The sequence below is a fragment of the Biomphalaria glabrata genome, chromosome 9 (assembly GCF_947242115.1).
Source record: "Biomphalaria glabrata chromosome 9, xgBioGlab47.1, whole genome shotgun sequence".
Classification (NCBI taxonomy): Eukaryota; Metazoa; Mollusca; class Gastropoda; family Planorbidae; genus Biomphalaria; species Biomphalaria glabrata.
This window is the reverse complement of record NC_074719.1, coordinates 2508384-2536035: the sequence shown is the minus strand read 5'-3', so window position 1 is coordinate 2536035 and position 27652 is coordinate 2508384. Positions and strand designations below refer to the sequence as shown.

Sequence of the window (27652 nt, the reverse complement as noted above, 5' to 3'; positions counted from 1 at the left end):
AATTTTAAATTTGATAAATTTTGATCAACAAATTAAAAGGTTAATTTTTTTTTAAAAACATATACCGGATATAAGCCTACATTTATTTATACAACTCTGCCCCTGAAAAAAAAAAACATAAATATATTATCATAAACCACTATCAATATCAACTCTACATCCATCTCTTGGTAATTGTTCTCTAATGAACTGCACATTGCCCCATGAGGTTCAACTATAAACAAGGTTAGAAAGACAGTTTGTGTGGAAACACAAACTCAAAATCGGCCCCGAAGTGGTCCACCCAGGCAAGCTTCAATATTTTCAGAAAGAACATCCGAATGAAATTATATCAAAGACAAATGAGAGATAAGAATGGAGAAAGAAGGTTGACAGATCTTGAGTAGTGCCCCAACGGTCCAGCAGATCAAAGGATAGGTGCAAGTGAATGAAAAGTTAGATGTGAACCTGGCATAACTAGTTCCCCTTTCAGACCTTGTGGTCTATAGGGCAGGTGATGTAAAGTTCATCTGTTTTTGTGGCCTACGGTTAACGAGGGTATCATGTAGCCAGCACAACGACCAACCACATTTACTTTTCCCCAACTTATGTCAGGTACCCATTAGAGCTGGGTGGACTCAGAGGCGCCCAAAAATTCCGAAGTTGAAAGTCCCAGTCTTCACCAGGACTCGAACCCTGGACCCCCAGTTCGGAAGCCAAGCACTTTACCGCTCAGCTACTGCGCCTCCCTTGGCCTAACTGAAGTCTTATAATCTAGTATTTGTTTTGAAAAGGCTCAATCTCTTATTTGAATCCTCAAAAAAAAAAAAAAAAAATATCTATCTTCACAAATTAAAAAAAAATATTCAAGAATATTGCAGTTCACAAGATTCGTTTTAAATTAGGTCTAACTTATAATGCATACTAAATAGCTTTTTCTCTTTAAAAAAACTTCTTGCATAAGTGATTTTAAAAATTAGATTTTTCGCTTTCAGAAAAAAAAAAAAAGTAGCAGTTGCATCAGAACTTTGAATGGTCTAAAATATTGTGATGCCGGATTATCACTATCTTCTCTAGTTTACGAGATCTAAACGGGACGGGCGGACAGACATTTCACACAAAACTAATAGCGTCTTTTCCCCTTTCGGGGGCCGCTACAAAAATAGCATGTTCATTACATTGAAATGGACTTACAAGCTATTAGTGCTGAAACAAATCATGAATTCACATTGCATTATTATATAATAGCCCCAAGGTACAAAAGGAAAGGACAGATACAGTCCAAGGAGGACTCAAACCAGGGACTTCCAAACAGTTCTCGTCTGAGCTTATCTGTTTCACCTCTCAATAACCCTTATACCGTGGTGCTGCATTTATGTTACATGTTAAGTTTATTGTGATAGTAAACTCCTTGTCACTAATTATCATAAACTGACTATACAAATTCTATCTCACATCTCTCAAGATATATAGAAAATTTCCCTTCCATAAATAGGCTTACCAAAAAAAGCTTAATGAAAACAATCATGAATTTTCTACCAATAATCCTAGCATTGTTTCTCATCTCTTCAAAGCCTCAGTAACAGCTTCCTTACATTTTTTCTCTTAATAATTTAAAGTACAATATAACAGAAAACTGTGGTGTAGAAAACTAAAGAATGTCTAGTGGGTCAGCATAAAACTGTTAAAACTTCTGCTTTCTCATCTTTCATCATTTTTATTATCTTATGGACTGGATTACGCCTAAAGATGTCAGGCTTGTATCTGCTGAACTTGTAAAATAAGAACTAAGATCAATGGCAGAACAATTAAATCACTTAGACACAATGTCACTTACATATGTAATTTGATGAAGCCCCATAACTATTCCTTTTGTGCTAGGTACTTCAGAAGTATCAATGCAGTTTCTACATATACAGTTCCTACATCACAATCCCTTGACTTGGATGACACTAACCAGAACATGGTTTCATAAAATATTGACTAAAATTGATAAAAACTCATGAAGCTGCAGGAACCAAACTCTGGACCATCAAGACAACACCCTGAGGCACATATTACACGACAAGGCAGCCATCCTATAGACTCTAATAATATTGTATTTCATTTCTCATCAATATCTGTTTATCCCTGACATATGTTTTCTAAATCTAGTGACCTACATACATCTATGTCTGTTTACCATCACTGATCACATACCCCGGTACCTATATAATTTATAGTTTGTTAAACTGTCAGGTTATGTCTGATGCAGAGCCTAAAACTTGTGACACATCATGTCACATCTTTTAAAACTGTGACACTATTTCTGATACATTTTGAGAACATGTTTATTTATTGAAAGAACTTGAGGTATAAAATACATCCATTCCAACAATCAAAGAATCAAAACAAACTACAAAAAACAATAAGTACTCATTGTCCAAACAATGATCAATCTATTGCTATAACAGATATATGTAAATATTACTAATTCTTATGTAGACAAATGGCAAGAATTCTAGACTAACTGTTACATTACTGTAAACATCAAATTACTTTATTGTGGTAAGTCCAAAGAGTTCTCATATTCTTACAAAATTGTTCATTTAGAATGTTCACATCATGAGTTAATGTTCAAAACAATATTTGAGCCTCAATGGGAACTCCAAAACTTTCACACAAATTAACTCCACAACTTCTATACTGAGGCAATATATTCCAATGAGTCATCATAATTATACTGGTATTGATCAAATGAATTCACTATGAAATATTTCAAGTTTTAATGCTGATATTTGCACATTTGATAGTTGACGAAAAAAAAAGTAAAAAAAAAAAGTATACAAATACAAAATGTTAACAAACCAAGAGTGTAAATAAAATTTAGACAAACAACCTCAGAATGTTTTGAAATGAAAAAATATATGAAAATAAAAATAAACCTTAAATAGAAAGTTGTACATGTAAACATTTCTATTAAATTGATATTACAATAAAACAAAATCTAGTTACCAAAAATGCAACTAGCATCAAGTTTATGTGTCCAGAACAGGGCATTAGGGGTGTGGCTAAATGTATGATTGGCCTCCTTCAGAATTGAAATGAAAGCCTGGGCGTTAGCTATGGAATGATGTTGAGGTGGCTAAATGACAAACCAACTTTACTTTTTTTAAAAAATGGCGAATATAGAGTTTAAAATTTCAAACTGTTGAATCCTTCCATTTAATAGACTGGCATTTCACAGCTTGGTTCCAAGTATTCTGTCGGTAAGAACGTCTTTTAAATATTTCCAATTAGCACAGATAGAGAGCTCCTGGGTGCATGTGGCCTCAGAAAGAGACAGCTGGAGGTCACTTACAAAGGCTGCAGGATACACATTTGAGACCAAAAGGAAATCCGCTGCAGAGGACAGACGCAGACGGCGAAAAGATTATCTAAATCGACCACCTGTGGACAATGGTTATGCTTGTCCTGGCTGTGGCAGAGTATGTAAGTCACAGCTGGGGCTGCGCAGCCAGGGTAAATACAGCATTCCTCACTAATCTTCAGACTCGAAGACAAGCCTTATTATTATTAATTAGCAGATATATTGTAAACATTAATTCTTTAAGAACATTTTTAATACTTAGCAAATAAGACTAGTAAAATTATGTTCTTAAAAAATTGACCAAACTTAAGATATTTAAAGAACATAAAAATCAACATGGTTATAAACACAGCTTCAAACATAATTTATGCGTGAGAGTACTGGAGTGTATTCCAAAGAACTGTCTTGATATCGACCACCACCACAGAGTGTAACAAATCAAGTTTAGGTAAATGCATAGACATGTTCTGGCAGCGATGAATTAATCGAGTCAATGTAGACTTTAATGCTCGAGGGGCATCAAACAGAAGATAATCCTGCATGATATCACAGACGTAAGCCAAAGTGGGTCGAATTAGTTTGCCTGTGCACTGAGCAGTGGTCAGTTCACAAACGGTTTGACACTGATGGGTTAAAGTGCAATCTGATGAGCTTTGGCAAGAGATGTTGGCCAACCTTTTGGCCACTTGGTTGCTGGACAGCATCATGGCTTCCTCTGATAAAGTGACTTCATAATTGGGAAGCTGATAGAGTGTCAGGCCACTGACATTACACAAATGATATCTGGGGAAAAAAAAACAACAAACAAACTTTTAATAACTAGACAGACTGACTTTCCAACTGAATTTTAGGGACAAAAATGTGTGATTTGTTCTTTATGTAATTATAATCACAACCATAAGCCAATAACCTGAGACTAAGATAAATCAAACAGTTCTGACCTGACTCCATTCTTTTCGTACATTTCTTCCACTAACTCCAACAAGCTGAGCATGACCTTTGCCCTTTTGTGCCAGGCGGGCAAAGTCCAGCGGTAAGCATGACTGGAAAAGAGACTGAGTGGCCATGGCCCCTTTGAATGGTAAAGATTATCGCCAGTGGTCAAGTGGGGTCTGTGCCAAATGCTGATCCCTCCACAGGAACCATTCAAATGAGGAACAGCTGTTGAATCCTGGGGGAAAAAAAGTGTCTACATAAACAATGGAAACAATAAATCAGCTTCTCTGACAAGAGAAAATGTATAAGAAAGCAAAAGAACAGTCTTGTACTTATTATACAATCTTGGCACTAGATAGGAAAGGCGGCCTGGTTTTATGGTTTGCGCTCAGGAGCTTGATGGTACCAGCTTGAAACTCTACCTGCCAACATCACCTGCCATCTGGAGTAGGATGTAATAATTTTCAACGTGAATGAACATCCAAAACATGTAAAACATGTAGTGGGAAGCGTGGTCGAGAGGCCAAGTACGCTTGAACTTGGCTTGGCTACCTAGAAGGGGGCTCGAGGTTCGACACCCGACTCGGGCAGAGTTGTGTTTACTGAGCGCCTAAACGCAGCATGGAAAACCAACTCCTAGATACCCCTGTCAATGAAAGTTTGAATGGTGTAATACTGAGTTCTTGATTCCTGAAGTACTCTAGACACGGGACAAGACAAATAGTACAAACTGACCTAAGTCCGTTCAGCAGACAACATGAAGTTTATTTTACTACAATAATAACAATATACTGCACTCCTTGTTGGTGCTACAAGTCAAGAAATAATAACAATCCTATCCGCATAACAGCGGTATCAAAAGTATCCAATATATGTCAGTTACTAATCAATCACGTCCGCATCTCAGCAGGTAACCATAAGAACAATTACTACTAGTGACACTGGAGCTTCAACTATAGATATCCATTGAAATACGAATAATACCTTAATATTCAATAAGCACATAATGAAATCAACTCTCAAATATAATTAATCAACATCGACTTTCATGCTATATACATATATACACACCAGTCCAGGAGGCAACGTCCAACCTTCCTGGACCGGGAGCAAAACCTTACTGACTTGACTTGACTGAACTCAAAGTCAACTTTATTCATTCTACTTCCTGTTTTCTACATCAGGAATTCCACGTGTCTTTTAACTCTTAACATGATGTGAACTTCAGATCATGCAATGTCAACTAAGACTGTGACAACCCCCTCCCCTCCACTGGTCCACAGGTGAGATTGGACCAAAAGCGCTCTGAGCATGCTATAAGCATGAAAGTAGCGCTATATAAAAGCTATAATAATAACAACAATCTTTATAGAAGAAATCACACTGGTTTCATTTTGTGTCGATAAGAAAATTACTTTTTAAATAACACACAAAAAATAGATAGCGTTAGCGTTGCTAAGACAAAAGTAGGTTTATAAAGAAAATGTGTATTCAAAAATTAATTAAGTCATGTTTTCAACAGCAGAAAATTAAGTTACACTTAGGACTGGATGCTGAAATAAAAAGACAATAACTGAGAATGTGTAGTAATAAATCTAAGGGGGGAAACTCTAACAATATTTGTTGCAGATGATAAAAGATGTGAGATGATCCCAATGAACATAGGTCAGTCTTAGCTGTCACGTCTTTAGCCTACGATTACAGGTTTACAGTCGCCACCTGTTTTCACTTGCTTACAAGGCTTACAGACCATGTCGTTTCCTAACCTTCAAATTGTCTCAAGACCAGTTGTCTTCATAAACCAACATGGATGTCTTCCAACGGCTGCAATGACCCTTCCACAGTTTCTCTATATAAAAAAGTAAGATTCCTCTTTCAGAACTTGCGGTCTATAGGGCAGACGATGTAAAGGTCATCTGTTTCTGTGGCCTATGCTTAATGAGGGTGTAATGTGGCCAGCACAACAACCAACCGCCTTCACTTTACCCCAAATAACGTCAGGTACCCATTAGAGCTCGGTGGACTCAGAGGCACCTGAAGATCCCGAAATTAAAAATCCAAATCTTCAAAAGGATTCAAGCCCCTGTTCGGAAGGCAAGCGCTTTACCACTCAGCCACCACGCCTCACAGTTTCTCCATATAACTTCTTGAAAAGGCAACACCTCACATTTCGCTACTCTAGGCAGAGAAACACAAATTCTATTCCTAGCAACTGTATTCTTCTTTCAAGTTAGGTAGAATTCCAGTCTCTTTTTTTTCATATACATAGGAAGTGATCAAATAGTGCACTGTTGTGCACTATATGCGCCAGTGCAAGGACGGGCTCCAACAACAGTATGTATGCCAATGATAAAATGTGTGATAGTCTTTCAATTTATGGATTTGCTATGAGACAAATGACCTTACTATCTCATTTAGTCCAGTGTACTTAAATATATATATATATATATATATATATCATAATCTCTCTCTCTCTCTATATATATATATATATATAATATAAAACGTATATGAAAAATAGATAAAATATGTTTAATTACCAGGTGCACTATATGCGCCAGTGCAAGGACGGGCTCCAGCAACAGTATGTATACCAATGATAAAATGTGTGATAGTCTTTCAATTTATCGATTTGCTATGAGACAAATGACCTTACTATCTCATTTAGTCCAGTGTACTTAAATATATCTATATATATATCATAATCTCTCTCTCTCTCTCTCTCTCTCTATATATATATATATATATATATATATATATATATATATATAATATAAAACGTATATGAAAAATAGATAAAATATGTTTAATTACCTGAAAAACATAAAATGCTAAGAAAAAGGGTTGCTTCAGTAAACGCCATATACTCTGAGCTTCTCCAAGATTCAGCTGGAAAAAAAAAAGGGAAAAATTAAAGCTAATACCTCGTACTAAATGCAAATTATTTTTTTTTTTTTTGGTATAATTATCTCCCTTGCATAACCAAGTCAAAGAGTGTATGTATATCTAGATTAAGACTTACATTTCCATCTTTATTTAAATCAAAATCCCCAATAATCCTGCTCATCAATGCCGAGGTGTCTGTCAGTCCCAACTCGCTCTGTATATGTTTGTCTACATCAAAGACAAAGCGTTTTAGTTTTGTGCCTTCCACTATGCTGTCTATTAGCCAGGAATGAAATGGATCATTCTGAACAGAGAAGACGAGGTCACCATTCTGAAAGATCTGAACAAAAAAGCAAACAAAGTATTTACTAAAACAACTCAAAATATATGAACAAAATATATGAACATTAGAAACATCATGATCAAGCCAAAATTGTTCCCTAGAATCATGAAAAGATTGAACACATATACTATTAACACAAACTTAATGTTAATAACAGAGTCACACAAATAGACTTAGCATGAAGCTTGAAACTTATTGACTGATCCGTCTTCTTATTGTCTTCCTTTGTAGACATTGAACACATACTATTAACACAAACTTAATGTTAATAACAGAGTCACACAAATAGACTTAGCATGAAGCTTGAAACTTATTGACTGATCCGTCTTTTTATTGTCTTCCTTTGTATTTATATCATCTATGAAATTAGCTTCTTCAACAGACAGGAAAGGACCAGAACCTTCTATTGGAAAGATCCATGCCCATTGCGAACTGAACTATTTTTAGCTCTATTGGAAAATTACTGTAGTTTCTTGAAATGCAAACATTTTATATTGCTTATACACTTACAGTAACCTTGACCTTCACACAAATTATAATCTTTATAATAGCATTATTGGTAGCTTAGCTTGTCGAGATAGTGAAATTTGTTATTGATACTTTTTTTTCTTCTAATAGGCTTAAAGATCTTCTTGATATTGTTTAATAGAAATCATTTAAAAATTGGACTTTCTTACAAGGAACAAAAGATAGCGGGTAAGTACCAAATTCATTCTGAATTTCTGTTCCACTAACAAGTCAGCATATTAGAACTTTAAAACAATGGCTGTCTGGTTGTGTGGTTTGCACTCTGTTGTCTCCATGATTCAAGACTAAAAACTGCCTGCTGTCATCCCCAGCAGTCCTATTTTCAATACTGAAGAAACGTCAGAAACATATCAAACAAAAAGACTTACCTGTAATATATCCGAGTAACTTGTACAAGAACCAATGTCTATTTCTTTCTCATTGCACAGACTGTCACACATATCACCTGCTACATTCTTTTCTTTGTATTCCTGGCACTGGGGGAAATAACAAAAGTATGAAATAAAGTTCTTGGTCTTAGAAACTTTTCAGGTTCAGCCAGACATTTTCCACATCTCTTCCAAGGGTTGCCTACAACTCAATTTTTAATATGAACAAACATAAAAATGTCTTGAAGCATACAGTATTATAACACATGTACTTTAAGTTCAAAATTGGAACCAGTGAAAACTGCCCATGTGGAGAATCACCAGAGAATGCAGACCACGTCCTCCAAAACTGCTCTCTTTACCAAGAGGCCCGTATAAGACACTGGCCCCAAAACACCCCAATAGAAAGAAAACTATATGGAGAGCTCCCTGATTTGGAAACCACTGCGCAGTTCATCTCATGTATTGGTCTAGTCATCTGAACGCTCCAGCATAACAATGAGAACGAGGAAGAAGATACAGTATTATAAAATTGAATGAAGTTCCAAGTAAATTCTTTGGTCAAATTCCCTTTAAACTCACACCCCGATCCCTCTTAGTTCCACTTTTTTTTTACAAAGCTTATATCAACTTACTGTAACTATCTGTCTGTGTGTGCGTGTCTGGTAAAAGGTTTAAATACAAAACTTATATCAACTTACTGTAACTATCTGTTTGTGTGTGTGTGTGTGTCTGGTAAAATGTTTAAATACAAAGCGTATATCAACTTACTGTAACTATCTGTTTGTGTGTGAGTGTGTGTCTGGTAAAAGGTTTAAATACAAAGCGTATATCAACTTACTGTAACTATCTGTCTGTGTGTGTGTGTGTGTCTGGTAAAATGTTTAAATACAAAGCGTATATCAACTTACTGTAACTATCTGTTTGTGTGTGTGTGTGTGTCTGGTAAAAGATTTAAATACAAAGCGTATATCAACTTTCTGTAACTATCTGTTTGTGTGTGTGTGTGTGTCTGGTAAAAGGTTTAAATACAAAGCATATATCAACTTACTGTAACTATCTGTCTGCGTGTGTGTGTGTGTCTGGTAAAAGGTTTAAATAAGTTTTATTCCCATTTCCCATTCTCAGATCAAGTTTAAATTTTGCAAAATTGTAGATAACAATACACGAGTCAATCCAAAAATTACCGAATTAGTTAATCATTTAGTACTAATTAGTTAATTTTGTTTTGTATAGCAGTAAGCAAGATAAAGCCCATAATTTTCAGATAAATGGCAGTAATAAGCGGTTCCAAAGCGGATAAGCTTTGTTTTTAAAAAGTATTCTTTTTTTCTATTGCTTGTTACTTGATGTTACTTGAAAGATAAAAAAAATTGCAGAGGAAATTAAAACATGTTTTTAAAAACTCATTATTTAGTGATCAGACATTCTTGAAATCTTGATGTATGCTTTCTCAGGTGGTGAATAGATTGGATTGTCTATGTGACAACTTGCTAACCAACAACTACAGAATCTGTCAGCACTCACCACATGCTTAACTAACTCATGGCCAAAACACTTCTCTCCGTCGCTGGATGCCCACCAGAGGAAACACACCACAACAACCATGCACAGGACACAACAAATGTGACGTTGACATAATGTGAAAGCAACCTGTGTGATCAAACAAATGTGAACTGTGACATTGACTAATTAATGTAAAGCAGTTACAAAGATATTAGGACTTAATAATTTATTAAAAAGTAAAAAAAAAATTATAAGTTCCCCTTTCAGACCTTATGATCTATACGGCAGATGATGTTAAGGTCATCCGTTTGGTTTGGCCAACGGTTAACAAGGAAGGTTCAGAGGTCAAGTGCTTAACCGCTCAGACACCGCGCCCCCTTTAAGTTATTAGTACTTTATAAACTTCCGACTACATACTTGGTTTTTAAAAAAAAAGTAAATGTACCCCTGAACCTGTTTCTATTGCAGGAGGTTAATAACGGTTCACGTGGCCAGCACAACACCAACCACCCTTACTCCCAACCTTTTTTCAGGTACTCATTATAGAGTTGGGGGCTCTCAGGGGCATCCTCAATAATCCCAAATCGATTCCCAGTCTTCACCAGAAGTTGAGCTTGAGACCTTTGGTTTGGAAGCCAAGTGCTTTATCAACTGGCCACCATACTACAAATGTATATGGTAACGTAAGTTATGAAATAAAAAATGCTAATTAATAATTTTTGCTAACTTTTTTAACATAATTTCAAACATTTCGAGCTAGATAAAGTAAATAATTTATTATTTTCTATAACAATTAAAAATGGAAACCAAATCTCACAATTATATTGATACTATATTAATAATTTATTCAATTAATATACATATTATCCTTCCTGGTAATTTGACCTTAAAATGCAAGCCAAATCATATAAACAGAATTAAAAGAAAAGCAACTTACAATGATATAAGTCAAACACTTTAGAATGAATTCACCAAGTACAGAAGGACATCTTGCCCTGAAGAAATAAAACTAAAGCTTGTAAATAAAACTGTTAATTAAAAAGAACCAGATCAAAATTTAATGTTTAGACAAAAGAAAAAAAAAATTAAAATACTAAATTTAGACTATCTTGTACCAAGATTTTTAAGTTGTTCTTTTCTTTTAAACTGTATAATAAATAGGATGAATGTTCTCCTATTCAATGGTATATAAGAAGATCCTTGCATGTATACTGCTTCTGCTTTATACAGAGGGAGAAAGAGGGCAGGGAAGAGCAGGAAACACTAGCAAGACACAGTGGAGAATGGTGTTATTTTTTTATACCGAGTCACTTTGTTCCCCCCCTATGTTCCACGAGGAACACAAAGGACTGATGATGATGTTTGTGTATTCTTTTAATAAAAGGAAAAAACTAACTACCTTAGTCTCAGTCTCATCCTTCTCTCAACATAAAGGTCACTGTGTCAATGTTCAAGGCATCATCCATAGCATAAAAGAATCCAACAAAATCCTACACATGCTGCTATCCAATTATTTACCTGCAACGCAAACATTTCATAAACCTATAAAGACATCATTAAGCAATTTATTTACTCAGATCTATAATGTATAGATACCTAGTAAAGATTGTAGTTCTAGTCATTAAAATTAAATGTTCAACAAATAAACACACCAAATGGTCCATTAAAAAAAGTAAAAAAAAAAGTAAGGCTCCCCTTTCAGACCTTGCGATCTTTAGAGCAGAAGAAGTAAAGATCATGTTTCTGAGGCCCACAGTTAACGAAATGTCACGTGGCAAGCACAATGACTAACCACCTTTACTTTTCCCCAACTGGGTGAACTTAGAGGCGCCCTGAATATCCCAAAATTAAAAATCCCAGTCTTTACCAGGATTCGAACTCGGGACCTTCAGTTCAGAAGCCAACCACTTTACCACTCAGCCAATACTGTAGTAGAGTAACGTTAAGTTCCCTATCAGACCTTGCGATCTATTAGGCAGATGATGTTAAGGTCATGTTTCTTTGGCCAACGGTTTAACGAGCAGGGTGTCATGTGGCCAGCACAATGACCCATTAGAGCTGGGTGAACTCAGGAGCACCCTAAAAATCCCAGTCTTCACACAGATTCAAACCCAGGACCCCAGGTTCAAAGCCAAGCACTTAACCACTCAGCCACTGCACCTTCTTATAATTTATAAGGTATGATATAATATTTAGAAGATCTGTAAAAAAAAATCAACTTGATTTCTAGATCTCCATTTTATTCCATAGATATAGGTCTAAAATGAGATACATTTATTAAATTTTGACTTTTTGGAGGGTCTCTTCTTTGGGTTTCAAATTTGTGTCTTGCGACCTTTGTGAAAGCTCTCCAACTGGGTTTGCAATCATCCTTACTCTTTGAAATCAGAGACAATGCCTTACTATTAATTCTAATTTAACAGATATCTAGATCTAGAAGTAAAACCTAGAGTCACTAAGCCTTAATCTAAGGATTAGGTCACTAAAGTCTAGATCTAATATAATTATAATTTACAGAATGACTCTAATTTTAACATATTTCAGTCTTTTGTGTCTAGATCTTGACTAGAATCATCTTTACTTTGAATTCTAGATCTAATGGTATTATTAGAGTTTTTAGACAATCACTATTTGTACTTGAATTATTGTAATTAGTGAATTAGACTAAATTGATCATTCTTGAGTTGAAAAGATTATCATTTATGATTTAGATCTAGTCAATCTAGATCTAGTGCTTAGCCCAGAGTGCCCAGACTTAATGCTTAGGATAGAAAAAGAAATGTAATTTAATTACTAATTAATAACAAATCTAGATTATTCTAGATGTTTAGATATATCGGTACAATATACCAATATCTTCAATCTTCTTATCTTATTTATATATTATATATTATAATTAATATTATAATACAGACGTTACTTCATTTCATGTGTAATGTGTCAATCTAATCTAGACAATCTAGTCATGCAAAGGCCCCTACTTCAGTACTTGTTTCGATTTTTTTATAAACTAGATGATAGATATCTAGATCTAAGTTATAATAATATATATTAAAAAACTAGGGTAAAACTTCCCATCGAAGGAGTCTATATTACTCTCCCTCTATTAGTAAATTAGATATTATATGTAGATTCTATAATTTAGTATATAATATACTTTACTAAACTAACCAGATTGCCAGATTCAGATCACTAGTTTACTTTGTAAAAAAATTTTAGTTTTATTAGTTTATTTAGACTGTCTAGTTATAAGACTATTAGTATTAGATCTAGAGACTAATTTAAGTCTAGTATTAGGTAATTAGGTCATCAAATTATATACTAGATTTATTTACTATTAATATAATAATATTTAAATAATTTAATAAATATTATTATTTAGACAATTTAGTATTAAATTATTAGATTAGTCTTAGTAAGTTAGTTTAGTATAATATTAAATAAGTTATTAACTTATTGTAAATAGAACTAGTAACTTAATAGTAATACTATTACTATTAGATCTAGAAATATATCTAGATGATTAGATCTATCATCTAGTCACACAAGAAGTTGCAAATGAAACTTGAAAGGCAAAGTGGCAAAGGCGAAAGTCATAAGATCGTCTCTCGAGACGTTTAAAATGCCACAGATAGAGTAGAGTCAATAGAGAGGCAGAGAGTAGTAGTATGTACCGTATGAACATAGGCTACTTGGAGATATGAACATTAGGTCTGTCACTGCTGATTAATTATAAAATGATTATTTACATAGATCTATAACATTTAAAATAATGATCATAATAATCTATATATATATAGTATACATCTAGATCGAGTCTAGATTCTAGTGACCCATCTGATCTAGCAGTGATAACTCTTTTATTTGGAGACTCATACAGTACTTTCTATAGCAGCATATAATATATATAGGTCTGTGGTTTGTTCTAGATTATAGATCAACATGCAACTAACCTAAATTTGTAGAAATCAAGAATCGAGGTATAAATCAATGTAGATCTAGACTAGCTGATACCCGTGCTACGCTACGGTTGAAATATTTGGTAAAAATGTTTATTTTGCCAGAAACACTGAAGCGCATTAGACAAGTAGCCATCACAACGCCCTCCCTCAACAAATCGTCTAGCTCTCAAATTCTGTCTTTTTTTTTCTCTTTCATCTGACTATGTTAACCAAAATCTTCAAATAATCTGCAAAGTCATTCCTGGCTAGCGTGATCAAGCAACCCATTTTATGATCTACTAGCACTAGGGAAGAAGGAGCATTTGTACAAATTAGTCCTATAGCGTATGGAACGAGGAATGTGCCATTATCTTTATGTGCATCATACCAACGAAGGGCCAGCAACCCCCTATTTTAAAGTATGCACAGACACTTTTTAGGCGTTAGTTGTTAATAAAATATATTTGGTAGCAATTGCAAATTTTAAAAAATATTTTTTGGGGGTAAATTTAACCACTGCGGTTTCGATCTTGAAAATGGCTTAGTTTTCATAAGCTTCAGTTAACAAAGAATAGGCCTATGTTAAATTTTTACATTTTATCTTCCACGGCTAGTGGGAGAATCAGCGACTATGAGTGAATGAGTGGTCATAGGACGAATAATTTTATATTGTAGGAGATTATAGATCTAAATCCAATGCCTAGATCTAGACAGATTTGCGATTCTAGATCTGGAACTTATAGAAATTACATCTATTTAAATGTAGATTTGTGTTTAGGCGGGGATTTAAGCGTATGGAGCCGGCCCCAGTGCAGGATTTTTGTGGAGGCCCCTACAATTTATCGAAATCTTTAATAAAAAAATCCACTTACGAATGAAAATATTTATATATAAAAGCATAATATATTTGAGAAAAAATAAATAGTTCTAGTAAATTTAATCTCACCTTTTAAAAAAAATTAATAGGCTATGCATATTTTTTGAGTTTGTGGAGGGTAAGACCCCTTGGTAGATGTAATGCCGTAAATTCGGAGCTCTATTTACTTATTCCAAGCATGCAACATGCGTAAATTTCTTAATCACGACATTTTTTTTACAGCCGTAAAAAAATGCGAAAAGAAAATGTTAGAAAAAAAAAAAGGCTCGAACCTGTCGAAATTCGGATAGCCTATATTTTAATCTTTTTGTGGAGGCCCCTTTCTTGTGGAGACAAAATGTCACAGAGAGAGAGAGAGAGAGAGAGAGAGAGAGAGAGATAACATTGTATTTTATTAAAAGTAGGCCTGACATAATACTATATCCACCAAGAATTAATAGTTTCAATCACGATGTTGAAATCACATGGCTGCCTGGTCGTGCGGTTTGCGCTCTGGACTGCCGATCAGATTTATCGATGGTCCCGGGTCAATCCCTGCTCGCTCCCATCCCCCGTCGTCCTGCGGGAGGTTTGGACTAGGAAGTAACTCTGAAGGAACATCCGAGACATGTAAAACATTTTACAAAAACATTTTACAAACACATATAAGCCTTATGCCGTTCTGAGTATTTCATTAGGTTTCGTTTTTCTATTTGCAAATTATGGTTCAGTGTTTTGTTGTATTATCTCTACTTGACTTTATATTCTTCTGTACTGAAGAATGAAGATAAACATTTTGAAACCATTGGATGCTTTTTTGTTTTGTTTTGTTTTTCGGGGAGGAGTTTAAGTAAGTAGGTCAAACAAAATTAACTTATAAATTAGAGAAGTTCTTTTTTTAACTCTTTCTCTGCGTAATTATTTACCACATTCTGGTGGAATCAACGTTGGTATCGTTAGTTAGGAGAGAAAGAGTTAAAAAAAATAACTAGGTGCATCCATGGATGGTGGTTACCGTTACCTGGTCGTGTGGTACCATATAATATGCGGGCTGAACTGTCGTTCGGTCGTCTCGATTGTCCTGGGTTCAAACCCTGCCTGCTGCCATTCCCTGTCGTAGGGAGGTTTCGGCTTAGAATGTAGATTTATCTTCAAGAAACATCCGAAATTAGTGGAATTAAATGAAGATATTAATACAGCACCAAAATATAATTAGATCTATTTTTAGCTTGAATCGCACGTTTGGTTACGGGAAAGTTTAAAGTTAGCTGCCTGGTCGTATGGTATACAACCTTTAAATCCAGGGGCGTAGCTAGGAATTTGCCATCATTTGGATGCCCGGGGAGCTTGACCTCTTTGGGGGACCCCGCATTTTGCGTAATATTCAATATTTAATGTAAAAAAACACTCATCGGGGGGACCAGGGGGATTTTCAAATTCACCCCTTCCTCTCCCCACTCTAGCTACGCCTGTTTAAATCGGCACGGTGGTCTTAGAGTTCGAACCCTGCCTGCAGGGTCCTTGGTCATCCCAAAGGTTAGGGCTCACCATCATCTTTCCCTAAGTCTGTTGGACCGATGGGGCACCACACAAGATCTGTTGACCGTCTTTTTCCATTCCTCTGTGTCTTTTGCCTTGGATAGAATCTCTTTCAATGGCAGGCCCGTCCATTCTGTTATGTTATCTTGCTATCGCTTTCACTGTCTGCCTCTTCTTCTTTTTCCTGGTACTGTTCCCTGAAGGAAGGTCTTTGCGAGCCCTGAAGACCTTGTGATATGGCCATGGAGTTTTAGTTTGCGTTTTTTTACAGTGGTGATCTTCTCAGAGGGGTCCAATCGCTGTATTAATCCTGTTTCTAATCAGTTCCCTCGTGATTAGGTCTTTCTAGGACGTAAAAATCCTGTTTCTAAAAATTTCAAAAACTATAAAACAAATAATCAAAGCTGTCTGATTAGTGAGTCTGGTTTTTTATTTTTTTAGCTTTCAACCATAGACATAAATAAATATAGACTGGCCGATAAAAGAGTTTTATGAAACGAAAATTTGTGACTTGCAATTTTGTGTACTTTATTTATGTCTATGAGTTTTGTTTAATCTCTAAGACTGAAGATCATGCAATTTTTCAATTTTTCAGAATTCGGAAATCCGAATACAATAGATGTACATGTTTTCAAGTTACATGAAGTTATTTCCTTTGTCCAGTCTATATTTATTTATGTCTATGCTTTCAACCAAAAGGAAATCAATACACTAGTGCTGAAGAGACTATAGGCTACAGTTTGATTAACTCATAGCGAGGCCTAGATCTCCCCCTCCCCCGACGCTCTATAGTCTATTCTTATCTGAAAAGCACAAGTCGACCAATGTATTGATTTTATTAACCTCCTTTAAGCGGAAATAGAAGTAGTAATCAAGTCTTCATAGCTAACAATTGTCTTTACATCCGCCCCTTTCTAAACAAGATAATTGCTAGCTGCTTTTTTTTCCCTGTATCAATTTCATTGATTTTCCAAGCTAATTTTTTTACAAAGTTTATATCACCTGTGTCTGGTAAAACGTTTTAATACGTTATTTCTCCCACACCCCTTCTTGGATTAAGTTGAAACTTTGCACATTTATTGATTGGTCGCAGACAATCCATGACTTAATAAAAAAAACGAATTTGTCAATTAATTACTGGTTATTACATGTAATTATTTTGTTTGATAAAGTAAAATTTCATTCCTTTGTTCAAGATAACAAACAAAATACTTAATTATAAGGCTTGTCTTCAAGTCCGAAGATTAGTGAGGAGTGCAGTATTTCCCGTGGCTGCGCAGCCCCTGATGTGACCTACATATTTTGCCACTCCAGGGCAAGCATAACCATTGTCCGCAGGTGGTCGATTTAGATTTTTTTTTCGCCGTTATTGTTTGTCCTCGGCAGCGGATTTTCTTTTGGTCTCAAAGGTGTATCCCGCGGCCTTCGTGAGTGACCTCCAGCTGTCTCGTTCTGAGGCCGCATGCAACCAGTTGCTCTCTTCTATGTCAGCCAAGGAAAGTTGACGCCTAAGCTGGTCTTTGAAGCATTTCCGTGGGGCGCCTCTGTTGTGCAGTTAGCATTAGTTATTTTTACTGCTTAGACTGAAGAAAATGATGCAACGTCTTTAGCGAGGCAAACGTCAGCGAGTATGATTTGGACTGTTGATCAACGTGTCCGCGATTCGGTACAAATTCCATGGCCATCCAGCCAGGGCCGGTCCTAACAATTGCGGGGCCCTATGCAAAGCTGATTGCCTAGTCTGGGTGAGAATAAGGATAATAAGTGAAAATTAATATTTTGTATTAGAAAATAAATTCGACTTTACATTTTATTCATTCTTTACTAAGTACAAAATTGCGATCAAGTTAACTTTACTTTACGAACCTTGCAACCTATGGCATATTTATATGCCAGTGACAATAAAAGTAGATAAGGTATTGAAACTTCCGGTTAAGGGGAAAATTCATCCGATTATTACATTTTATTACAGGAAAGCTGACAATGCGTTTTTTATCGCGCGTAGGAATGGCGTTTTTGTAATAAATGGCGCCCACAAATGACAATTTTGTCTATTTTTCAGGAGATTTTCATGAGTTTTCATGAGATTTTAATAAATGCATGACATTTCCAAGAATTTTTCGCATATATTTTGCAATTAATAATTACACCTAGAATTAGCGCGTGGCCTATGAAAGCGCGGGGCCCACTGCGACCGCATAGGTTGCAGTGGCCTAAGACCGGCCCTGCATCCAGCCAACCATCCCGAAACACCAGCAATCGCTGACGAGATAAAAGTAATTGTTTACGGGTCTCGTGAGTCGCACATCGATATAGCATGACCAGCAGTAATGCATTGAGATAAAACACCAAGACTGAAACTACGTGAACCTGTCTCTCGTCTGTTCACTGACCCGACCCGGAAGTGAAAGATTCAGTGACCTAAATTAGTGTCAGAATATCGCGGGCTTCAGGTGGTCAGTGGTTCAATAAGTAGGAGAAAATATTTTTTTAAAAAGTGGGGGGGGGGGGGGGGGAGGAAGGGGGGATTAGGTAAACAATATTTAGTTGAAGTGGGCGTGGTGCCGAGTGTATTGGAGTCTCCCTACCCGCCCCTTAAGATTCCCTGCCTTTTGACAGCTTATGAGGCTTAGGCAATATAAGATGAGTCCAATTGAGCTTGTTTACTACCAATGACATTACTAACAGTTTTCATGATTTAAAAAAAAAAATGTTCAGATTACTCAACCATGATGAAACTTTCAAACCCTGCTGTGAGCATGGTAAAACATTGACAAGCTTTTTTTTTAAAGTCTTTCACAAATGAATTATAGATTGTTACTAGCGATATCGACTTCGTCATAAAAAAAAAACAAAAAATATTTATTTTTTTTTTTTAAAGTGTATTTAAAAAAAAATAAATTAATAAAAAAAAATAAATAAATAAATTAAAAAAAAAAACCTTGCATCGACCGGGAATCGAACCCGGGTCACCCGCGTGGCAGGCGAGTATTCTACCACTAGACCACCGATGCCTTGTAATTAACTGATTATTTTACGTTCAGTTTCGTTTTTACCACGGGAGATCAAAGCAAGCTATTCTACGCTTCCCTCCTCCCCCCCCCTTTCTATCGAGAGTCTAAATCTAAGTACCTATGTAAAAGAGTAAGGGAGTGTTTATTTAATGGAACTTATTTGATCTAGTCTGTAAAATTATTATTTTATTTCGAGATATTTAGTATAGATCTAGTTCAAAATAATTGCAAGACTATTGGAAAATAAATAGATCTTTTAGATCTAGTAGCGAAGAGACTATGGACCATGAGAGGAATGCCTGGGCATTAGCTGTGGTCGGAAGGATGTCGTATACACATCGATTCCCCCCTCTCCACGCAGCTGCCTTGTTGTATCCAAATGGGGTCAGCGGCGTCGCATTTAGCTATCTAGTTTACTAATTAATCTAAATTTATAGTAGATCTAGATTCTAGTGATTATTCTAGCTAGATCTTACAGACTTTAATGCCAACACATTCCATGCTCTAATAAACTCTAATAGCACTTGTGAAGAAGAAGAAGTAGGCTACAATTTTGTCCTAGCATAACGAGGAACGAGGATATATACATAAATATGTGCCTCGATTGGCCTCGATCCTTGATCTACACTCTGAGAAGTGGCCGTGGCATATTATTATAGGCCTATCGTACTATGATCGTACAAATAACAATAATAATAATCTTTATTGTCCGTATGGAAATTTGTCTTACAATTTGTGCATTACACCAAACAAAAAACATTATAACTATAAGAAGCCAAAGTGTACATTCACACCAGACGCACTCATAATTTACATTGACAAAGTTTATACCAGATTGTTCTTATTTAATGATTTGATTGCCAGGGGAACAAAAGAGTGTTTGTGTCTGTCTTTGCTATCGGTGTCTTGTATCTCTTTTGTGATGGTAAAATCACAAAATCCTGACAAAAAGGATGACTCTTTATTTCAAGGATCTTGTTAGCTTTTCTATAGATGTTTGTCTCAAACAACTGCCCAAATTGGGTTTGTTTTTTTGCCAATGATTTTACCAGCAGCATTTAGGATTCTATAAAGTTTATTTTTATTTTTAATGCTCATATTGCCATACCAGGCAGTGATATTGAAACTTAAAATATTGCAGATATGAGCGTGATAAAACATAGCCAAGGACTTTTCGCTAACATAGCCAATATTGATGGTTTTGACATGGTCGTCAATATTATCTAGTCTAATAATTTATGCTGCGTTAACTAATTAATAATCTTCTAGATCTAGTTTATGCCCTACAACGACATACCATAGTGTTTGAGGGCCGCGGCGCAGCAATAAACAATCTAGTCGTGCATGTTTTACTCCACAATTTAATGTTATTGTTATGGTCTCCCTCTACGTGACTAACTGTCCAGGATCTGCGGAACGTGTTGAGACAGACTTGTGCTTTAATCTCTTGACATGTGTCAAAGTAGCTCGAAACAAACAGCTAGCCGCCCCCCCCCCCCTTCTCCCGACATTGTATCTCAAGCGATATCTACTCAAACTGTATAGGACGCACTAATCTATATTTCCGAAGGATAGCTTGAAGCTTACAATTAAGTCCAATACTGAAAACAAAAGTCAAGGGCTTAAGGTAAATTATGGGCCGTACAAAAGTTGATGTAAAAATGATAAGGAGGTAGAAGGCTTCGTCTTGACCAAGTGTAATACATGAACTAGATACTAGAGATGGGAAACGAACCGAACCCGAACCGAACACACCGAACTCGAACCTGACTTATGACCGAACCGAACCGAACCCGAACTTTGAAACTGCTCGGTACGAACCGAACCGAACGAACCCTCCTTATCTTAACCTAACTAATTTTGCAATTTCTACATCCTTTTTTTTTTAGTTTAATAATAATAATAATAAAATGCTTAAATATTTTATTTTAATTTTAATGATTCCATTATCCAAACATGGGATAGATAAAGGGGGTGGGGGTATTTTGGAAACTAAAGAAAAATAAAAGCTCGCGCCATGGGTTATTTATTCCATACGTGCCGACTCTCCCTGCCCCTGAATTTTCGCTGGCTGTTTGCAATATTTCTTTTGAACCGATTAGCCCGCCCTCTCAGTAGATCTAGTAGGCATAAGTAGAAAGTCAATCTTAAAATATTGTCACTTTTATTGAAATGGCTGTTAGTTAAGAGTAGAATATTTTTGGACGACTATAGAGTGTAGTTATAAATCTTCAATAAGTTCATATGTATTCTAGTTTAAAATGCATTTAATTATCTTCTTTTCATAGTAAAATCAGTTTAAAACGGAATCTCTTTTATAAATATTTAATATTAGAACTACTTTAAAAACTTAATCTTTAATTTCTAAATAACGGTATTAACATTTCTTTTTAGTGTTGTATGTTTAAAAATTGTGAAGTATTCCGTATAGGAATATTATTACTATTATTCTGGTTTGCATTAGTGATCATCAGTATTTTTAATGCACCGGTGTGGGGATGGCGAGTACCTCGAATTGGAAAGGGGGGGGGGGGGTAGGCGAGAAGGCAACTTCCTGACAAATAGTTGTGTTATAGAGTGTGTGTGTGTGTTTCCTGGCGGCGGTAAGATGAGGTTAAGCGATTGATTGGTGTATGCATGTATGATGAGGATGATGAAATTAGAGTAATGAAAATGTGAAACGGCAGACAATTTTGAGAAATGAACGTGTAAAAGACGTTGTTTTGTGGTGACCTAGATTTCGTTTAAATATCAGTTTATTTCATTAATATTACATCTCTATCTCAAGTTAAATATGTGAATATTGTAATAACGGTTAGGCTATATTAAGCTGCTCGCATAAGAAATTTCTTTTAAAGTTTATTAAGTAAAAATATAAAACGTCTTTATTGGCTCAATAAACTTTAATTGTACTAGCTGTTGGTAAGCGACAAACCTACTAACAAGGAAAGGGGGCGTCGAAATAAATGTTTTCTTTTCAGTGTAACTTATCTGAATATTAGTAAAATTATATGTTTAAAAATGAAAATATATTAAGTAGGAATATCTTCTAATAAGACCTTGTTAAATGTAGACTGCTTTTGCGAGGCGCGTATGCAACAATACGGGTCAAAACGTTTTGAAGAACACATTTTTAAACATCTCCGCTAGTGTGATTCTTCTGAATTTTTTGTCTCATAATAGTCGAATTTCTTCCGTTTATTGCTATTCATTATAATGACGACTTATGTAGGAAAAAAAAGTTCGCGACAGAGACGTCTTAACACGAAGAAAAAGATCACGCCTATTACAGAAGTACGTGTGCAATATGTCGGCCTAACTAGAATGTCCCTCACATAATACTATTGGTCAGGGCTGCTTCTTTATTACTAGATTTAATATGGCCCTCGACTTTTTTAAAAATAAAATGACTAGTGCGCTCTGTAAGAAAACATAAATATAAGCTTTTTAAAAATTCTCTCTTCTTACTAGGAGATAAAGTTTAGAATACGCTTAGCGCCGCGTCCCGCCCGGAATTAAACCCCTGAGATGAACTCCTATTGAAAAATCAGAACAGGAAAGAGAATTAAACCCCTTGCCGACTTGAGCGAAAACCTGCCGCATCTTCGATTCTATCTCCATGAAGAAACTTTTACAACGTTTATAATTTATGTAGGCAACACTGTTTCGAAAAAAAAAAACTGACCATAGGCCTACTATATATAGGTGTGAGACACTGACTCGTTAAGAAATTTTTTACAACCCTTGAAATTTATGTAAGCAACATTATTTTGGAATGAGTATTGCCCATGAGCCTATTATATGTTGCAAAGTATTTGTTTTATGAAAAATTCAAATGAAAGTGTTTTATCTAATAGGCTACATTTCATTAAGCCTAATAACTTAATTTCGCTATTACATAATTTCATAACATCGAACCGAACCGAACCCGAACTATACTCGTCATCGAACCGAACCGAACCCGAACTTAAATCTGACCGAACCGAACCGAACCAGAACTTTGAAAGTTGGGTTCGATTCCCATCTCTACTGGATACGTAGACTCGGCTGAGACCTAGATATTTTGTCACATTCGACTCAGACAAAGCCGATGATTGCCGGGTGTTTTTATTATTATTATTATTATTATTCTCTTTTCATATAAAGGTTTGCTAAAAGATGAAATCAAACAGCGATTTAAATAAGGTCATGGTCAGAGTATTAATCAGTACTAGTTGTATAACTAATTGGTTAATTTTTGGATTGTCTGGTGCATTGTCGTCGACTATGAATAATTATGCAAATTTTCAACTTGAGTTCAAGAATGAGAAGTGGAAGAAACAACGTATCAAAACGTACTAATGGGATTAAATCCATAGGCTTATATATCAAAATCTCTCATTAAGTAGCATTTATTTCTTTTATTTTTATATCAAATAAAATAATTAGATCTAATCACCAATAAATATTTAGCTAATTGTTTAATTTTTAGCGGCCCCCGTAAGGGGAAAAAGTCGCTATTAGGTTTGTGCAAAATGTCCGTCTGTCCGTCTGTCCGTCTGTCCATCTGTCCATCTGTCCGTCTGTCCGTCTGTCACATTCAGATCTCGAAAACTAGAAGAGATATGAAAAATATTATTTCATCATTAAATCCGGCTTGAAAAGTTTAGGTGCAACGGCTACTTTTGGTTTTCTAAAAGCAAACCGTTTAATTTATAAAATTAATTATGCAAGCGATTTTTTCATAAAAATACACCAATTCTAAAACAATTACGTAAATGTAAGGGAGGCAATGTTACAATATGCTAACAAAGATGGACAATTTATGTGTATTTTCAGTATCACTAAGTCAAATATATTTTTAAAATGTACAGGAAATGTTTACAACAAATACAAATAATAGTTAAAGACGTTTTTTCTGATCAACTAGCTGCTAAATTTAAAAGAAAACATTTCTGTTTGTTTATAAAGGCTAATAATGCACTTTGTATGTAAATATCACGCACATTTTTTTAAATGGACTTTTTATGCAGCGATTTTCGTGCAGTAGCGTAACGTCGCAACATGATCAGGTACTAAACCAATTCCTTAAACTTTTTTAAAAATCAGATTTTATTTATTTTTTGTTTAGTGCCCCCATCCGAATAAAAGAAGCTTATTTTTGTGCGTTTTGTCTGTTGGTCGGTCTGTCCGTCACGATTAGATTTAAAAAACTAGAACTCTAAATGCTATTGAAAATCTGATTTACCCTTTAATGTTCCTCCCATAACATCTCAATAGTTTTAAGTATCTAAAATTGATTGTTCCGGATTTTTTTGTGCAAAACTAATCAACGCCAACAAATGTTTGTTTGCTCTTCTAACTTATATTACATTCAATTTCCATGCTTAAACGTTGCAAAAACACATTATCAATAATATGTTGTTCCGTTTTTTATGTAAATAGCATATTAATGCTAAATCATAATCTCTATACTGACTTATATTTCATTAATTGTAAAAATGTTCCGGATATTGTTTTATAAAACATGAATTATGCGTAATGATTGTTTGAAATCGCATAAGGCTTTTAAAAAAAGTAATTTACTAGAATTGATTACTGAAAATTACTTTTTAGACATTTAATTTTCTTGTAAAACATAACATAGAAGTTTTGTAATCGATAAAGAAAGTTCCGGATTTTGTTTCTTACAAATCGTCGCCAGAAATTTCCGAATTTATTTAAAAATCTACTAATGCCAAATAATTGTTTGAACTCCCTCTTCTAATTAATAAACAAATAATCTTCTCATTTACGAAATAATGTTTTTACGGATTTTTATGAAAAATATTTTAACTCACTACTCTCTTACAGTACATTTAACTTTCTACCTAAAACATTAAAAAATCTAATTATCGTTAATATTATGTTCCAATTTTTAAGGAAAACAGAATCCAAACACCAAAGTAAGGTATGAAAATCTCTCCACGTGGCTGTAGTACATCTAATTTTTATACGAGACCATCCAAAAAATTTAATTAACGGTATTACATTTATCTGAAATTCTCTTTTTCTTTTACTATTTATACAAACATCCGGAACAATCTATTATATAAACTTTTCAATTGTGTTCATACCTAAAAATTATTGCGATGTTTTGAAACGTAAAATAAAGGTTAATCAATTTTAAATAACTTTTAGTTGTTTTTTTTTATATCAAGATAACGGACAGACCGACTGACAGACAAAATGCAAAAACAATGTGGTTTTGATCCTTTTTAAATAATATCTATTAGAACTCAGTGCACCAATGTCTATGAACCCACGTTAAATATCTCGTGTAAATAAAGACATTTTTTTTTTATGGTACCGTTACTAGCCTATTGTGAGGTAATGGAATTTTTTTTCTTTGACGTCATATGAATGGACTCTTTAAATGTAATGTTAAAAGAACGCACTCGGTGCACCAATGTCTATTAACCCTCGAAAAAATTGCTTGTATTAATGAAAACATATTTTAGTCTAACTAAGCCGTGTGACGTAGTGTTTTTTTTTCCTTTGACGTCACATGGAATGAATTCTTTAAATGAAATGCTAAAAGAACGCACTCGGTGCACCAATGTCTATGAACACTCGAGAAATGGCTCGTGTTGATAAAGGTGATTTTTAGTCTAGCTAGGCCTTGTGACGTAGTGTTTTTTTTTCCTTTGACGTCATATGGAATGAATTATTTAAATGAAATGCTAAAAGAACGCACTCGGTGCACCAATGTCTATGAACACTCGATAAAAGGCTCGTAATGATGAAGGCGATTTTTATTCTAGCTAGGCCGTGTGACGTAGTGTTTTTTTTCCTTTGACGTCATATGGAATGAATTCTTTAAATGAAATGCTTAAAGAACGCACTCGGTGCACCAAAGTCTATGAACACTCAATAAATGGCTCTTATAGATGAAGGCGATTTTTAGTCTAGCTAGGCCGTGTGACGTAGTGTTTTTTTTTCCCTCTGACGTTATATGGAATTAATTCTTCAAACGAAATGAAAAAAGAACTCGGTATAGTAATGTTTATTAAGCCTCGTTATGTGACTCGCGTTTAAAAAAGGAATGATATCTTGATTTAGATCTAATCTAGATTTTTTAACTAGATCTAGATTTTTATTACAGTATATCTAGATCTGGATTTATATTCTAATTAAAATTATTTTAGAGTCTAGATCTAGAATTTCTAGATCTAGTTTAGACTAAAATAGACTAGATTAAGATGTAGAATTTCAATTTCTAAACTTAAAGTGTAAAAAAAAAGTGTAGATTTTCATTTCCAAACGTTTTGATCAATATTGTAATGTTTTAATATACTAAAACTAATCTACTATTTTTTTATTAAATTTAAATTTACGGCAAATGAATCTTTGAAACATTATTACTTTTGACCATCGGATGGCTGCCTGGTCGTGCGGTTTGCGCGCTGGACTGTCGTTCAGATTTATGGATGGCCCAGGGTTCAAACCCTGCCCGCTCCCATCCCCCGTCGTCCTGCGGGAGGTTTGGACTAGGAAGTAATTATCTTCAACTCTGAAGGAACATCCAAAACGTGTAAAACATTTTACATCAAAATTAAATCACCTCTTGAATATTATTTGCGAATATGCAGATCCGACAGAGATCCGACTTCGAAGGGGGCCGCCTCTGAGTTTGTGTAACACAAACTCTCTTTGTAATCTTGTTTTTGATTGATTCATGTCTTGTCAGGTACACAGTTTTTATTTGATTCGAGAATTGGAAATGGAAGAAAAACATGTTTAAACTCTTTACCAGACAGACAGAGTGAATGAATATAATCATTGTAAATATTGGAACCCACAGGTGACGTTAGTGACGTGATATAAGATACGAGCTAAATTATTTAAACTTACCTGTAGCTCTATTTCCAGTGTGTGCCTTCGATGCAAAAATTGGTTTAACATACACACACACACACACATGTTCACTGACCCTGAAGACTAACATGCAATGCACTATATATCGGCTGAACTTAAATTAACGCAACTACTACCTCGACACAGTAGTCGTAAATTCACACAGCCCTATTGTCCGATAAAAAATTATAAAGCATTTTACGTCATCTAACGTCGACAGTACAGAAGCCTGCTTGCAGGGGAGACCATTCAATAAACATATCACTGTATCAGGCCACTACGAAAAATGACATTAAAATAATACCTTGCAGACATGAGCCTGTTTCTCTCCTAACACAGTGACTCTCAATTTTTTTAGCGTTTTTATAAATTTTTACACTATGAATTATCAACTTACATTATGAATTATCAACCTACGCTATGAATTATTCTCTTACACTATGAATTATCAACTTACATTATGAATTATCAACTTACATTATGAATTATCAACTTACGCTATGAATTATCAACTTACGCTATGAATTATCAA

The 27652-nt window shown here is 34.9% G+C and overlaps 1 protein-coding gene and 1 non-coding gene across 4 annotated transcripts; both read right to left on the bottom strand.

Annotated features, from left to right (window-relative positions):
* Positions 1-91: 91 nt before the first annotated feature.
* Positions 92-27136, bottom strand: LOC106071582 (divergent protein kinase domain 1A-like). 3 transcript variants are annotated; one of them, XM_056040549.1, is made up of 9 exons: positions 27118-27136; positions 11295-11413; positions 10833-10890; positions 9917-10042; positions 8390-8497; positions 7287-7490; positions 7079-7153; positions 4270-4499; positions 92-4111 (listed from the first exon to the last, which is right to left on the bottom strand). In XM_056040549.1, the coding sequence occupies exons 2-9, from the start codon at positions 11309-11311 to the stop codon at positions 3694-3696; spliced, it is 1236 nt and encodes a 411-aa protein (XP_055896524.1). In that variant the 5' UTR covers positions 11312-11413; positions 27118-27136; the 3' UTR covers positions 92-3693. The 3 variants fall into 3 exon arrangements, with proteins under 3 accessions (XP_055896524.1, XP_055896522.1, XP_055896523.1); XM_056040547.1 differs by lacking the exon at positions 27118-27136 and adding an exon at positions 13570-13721; XM_056040548.1 differs by lacking the exon at positions 27118-27136 and adding an exon at positions 13385-13533.
* On the bottom strand, positions 19175-19245 carry Trnag-gcc (transfer RNA glycine (anticodon GCC)). The gene has a single exon. It is a non-coding gene; the product is annotated as a tRNA-Gly (tRNA).
* Positions 27137-27652: the final 516 nt, after the last annotated feature.

Excerpts from the sequence above, each read along its gene's own strand:
- LOC106071582 (XM_056040549.1), bottom strand. Across the intron at positions 8,498-9,916 it reads ATGAGTTAGTTAAGCATGTG|TGCCAGGAATACAAAGAAAA; the intron begins GTGAGTGCTGAC and ends TATTTCCCCCAG. Across the intron at positions 4,112-4,269 it reads TACGAAAAGAATGGAGTCAG|ATATCATTTGTGTAATGTCA; the intron begins GTCAGAACTGTT and ends TTTTTTCCCCAG.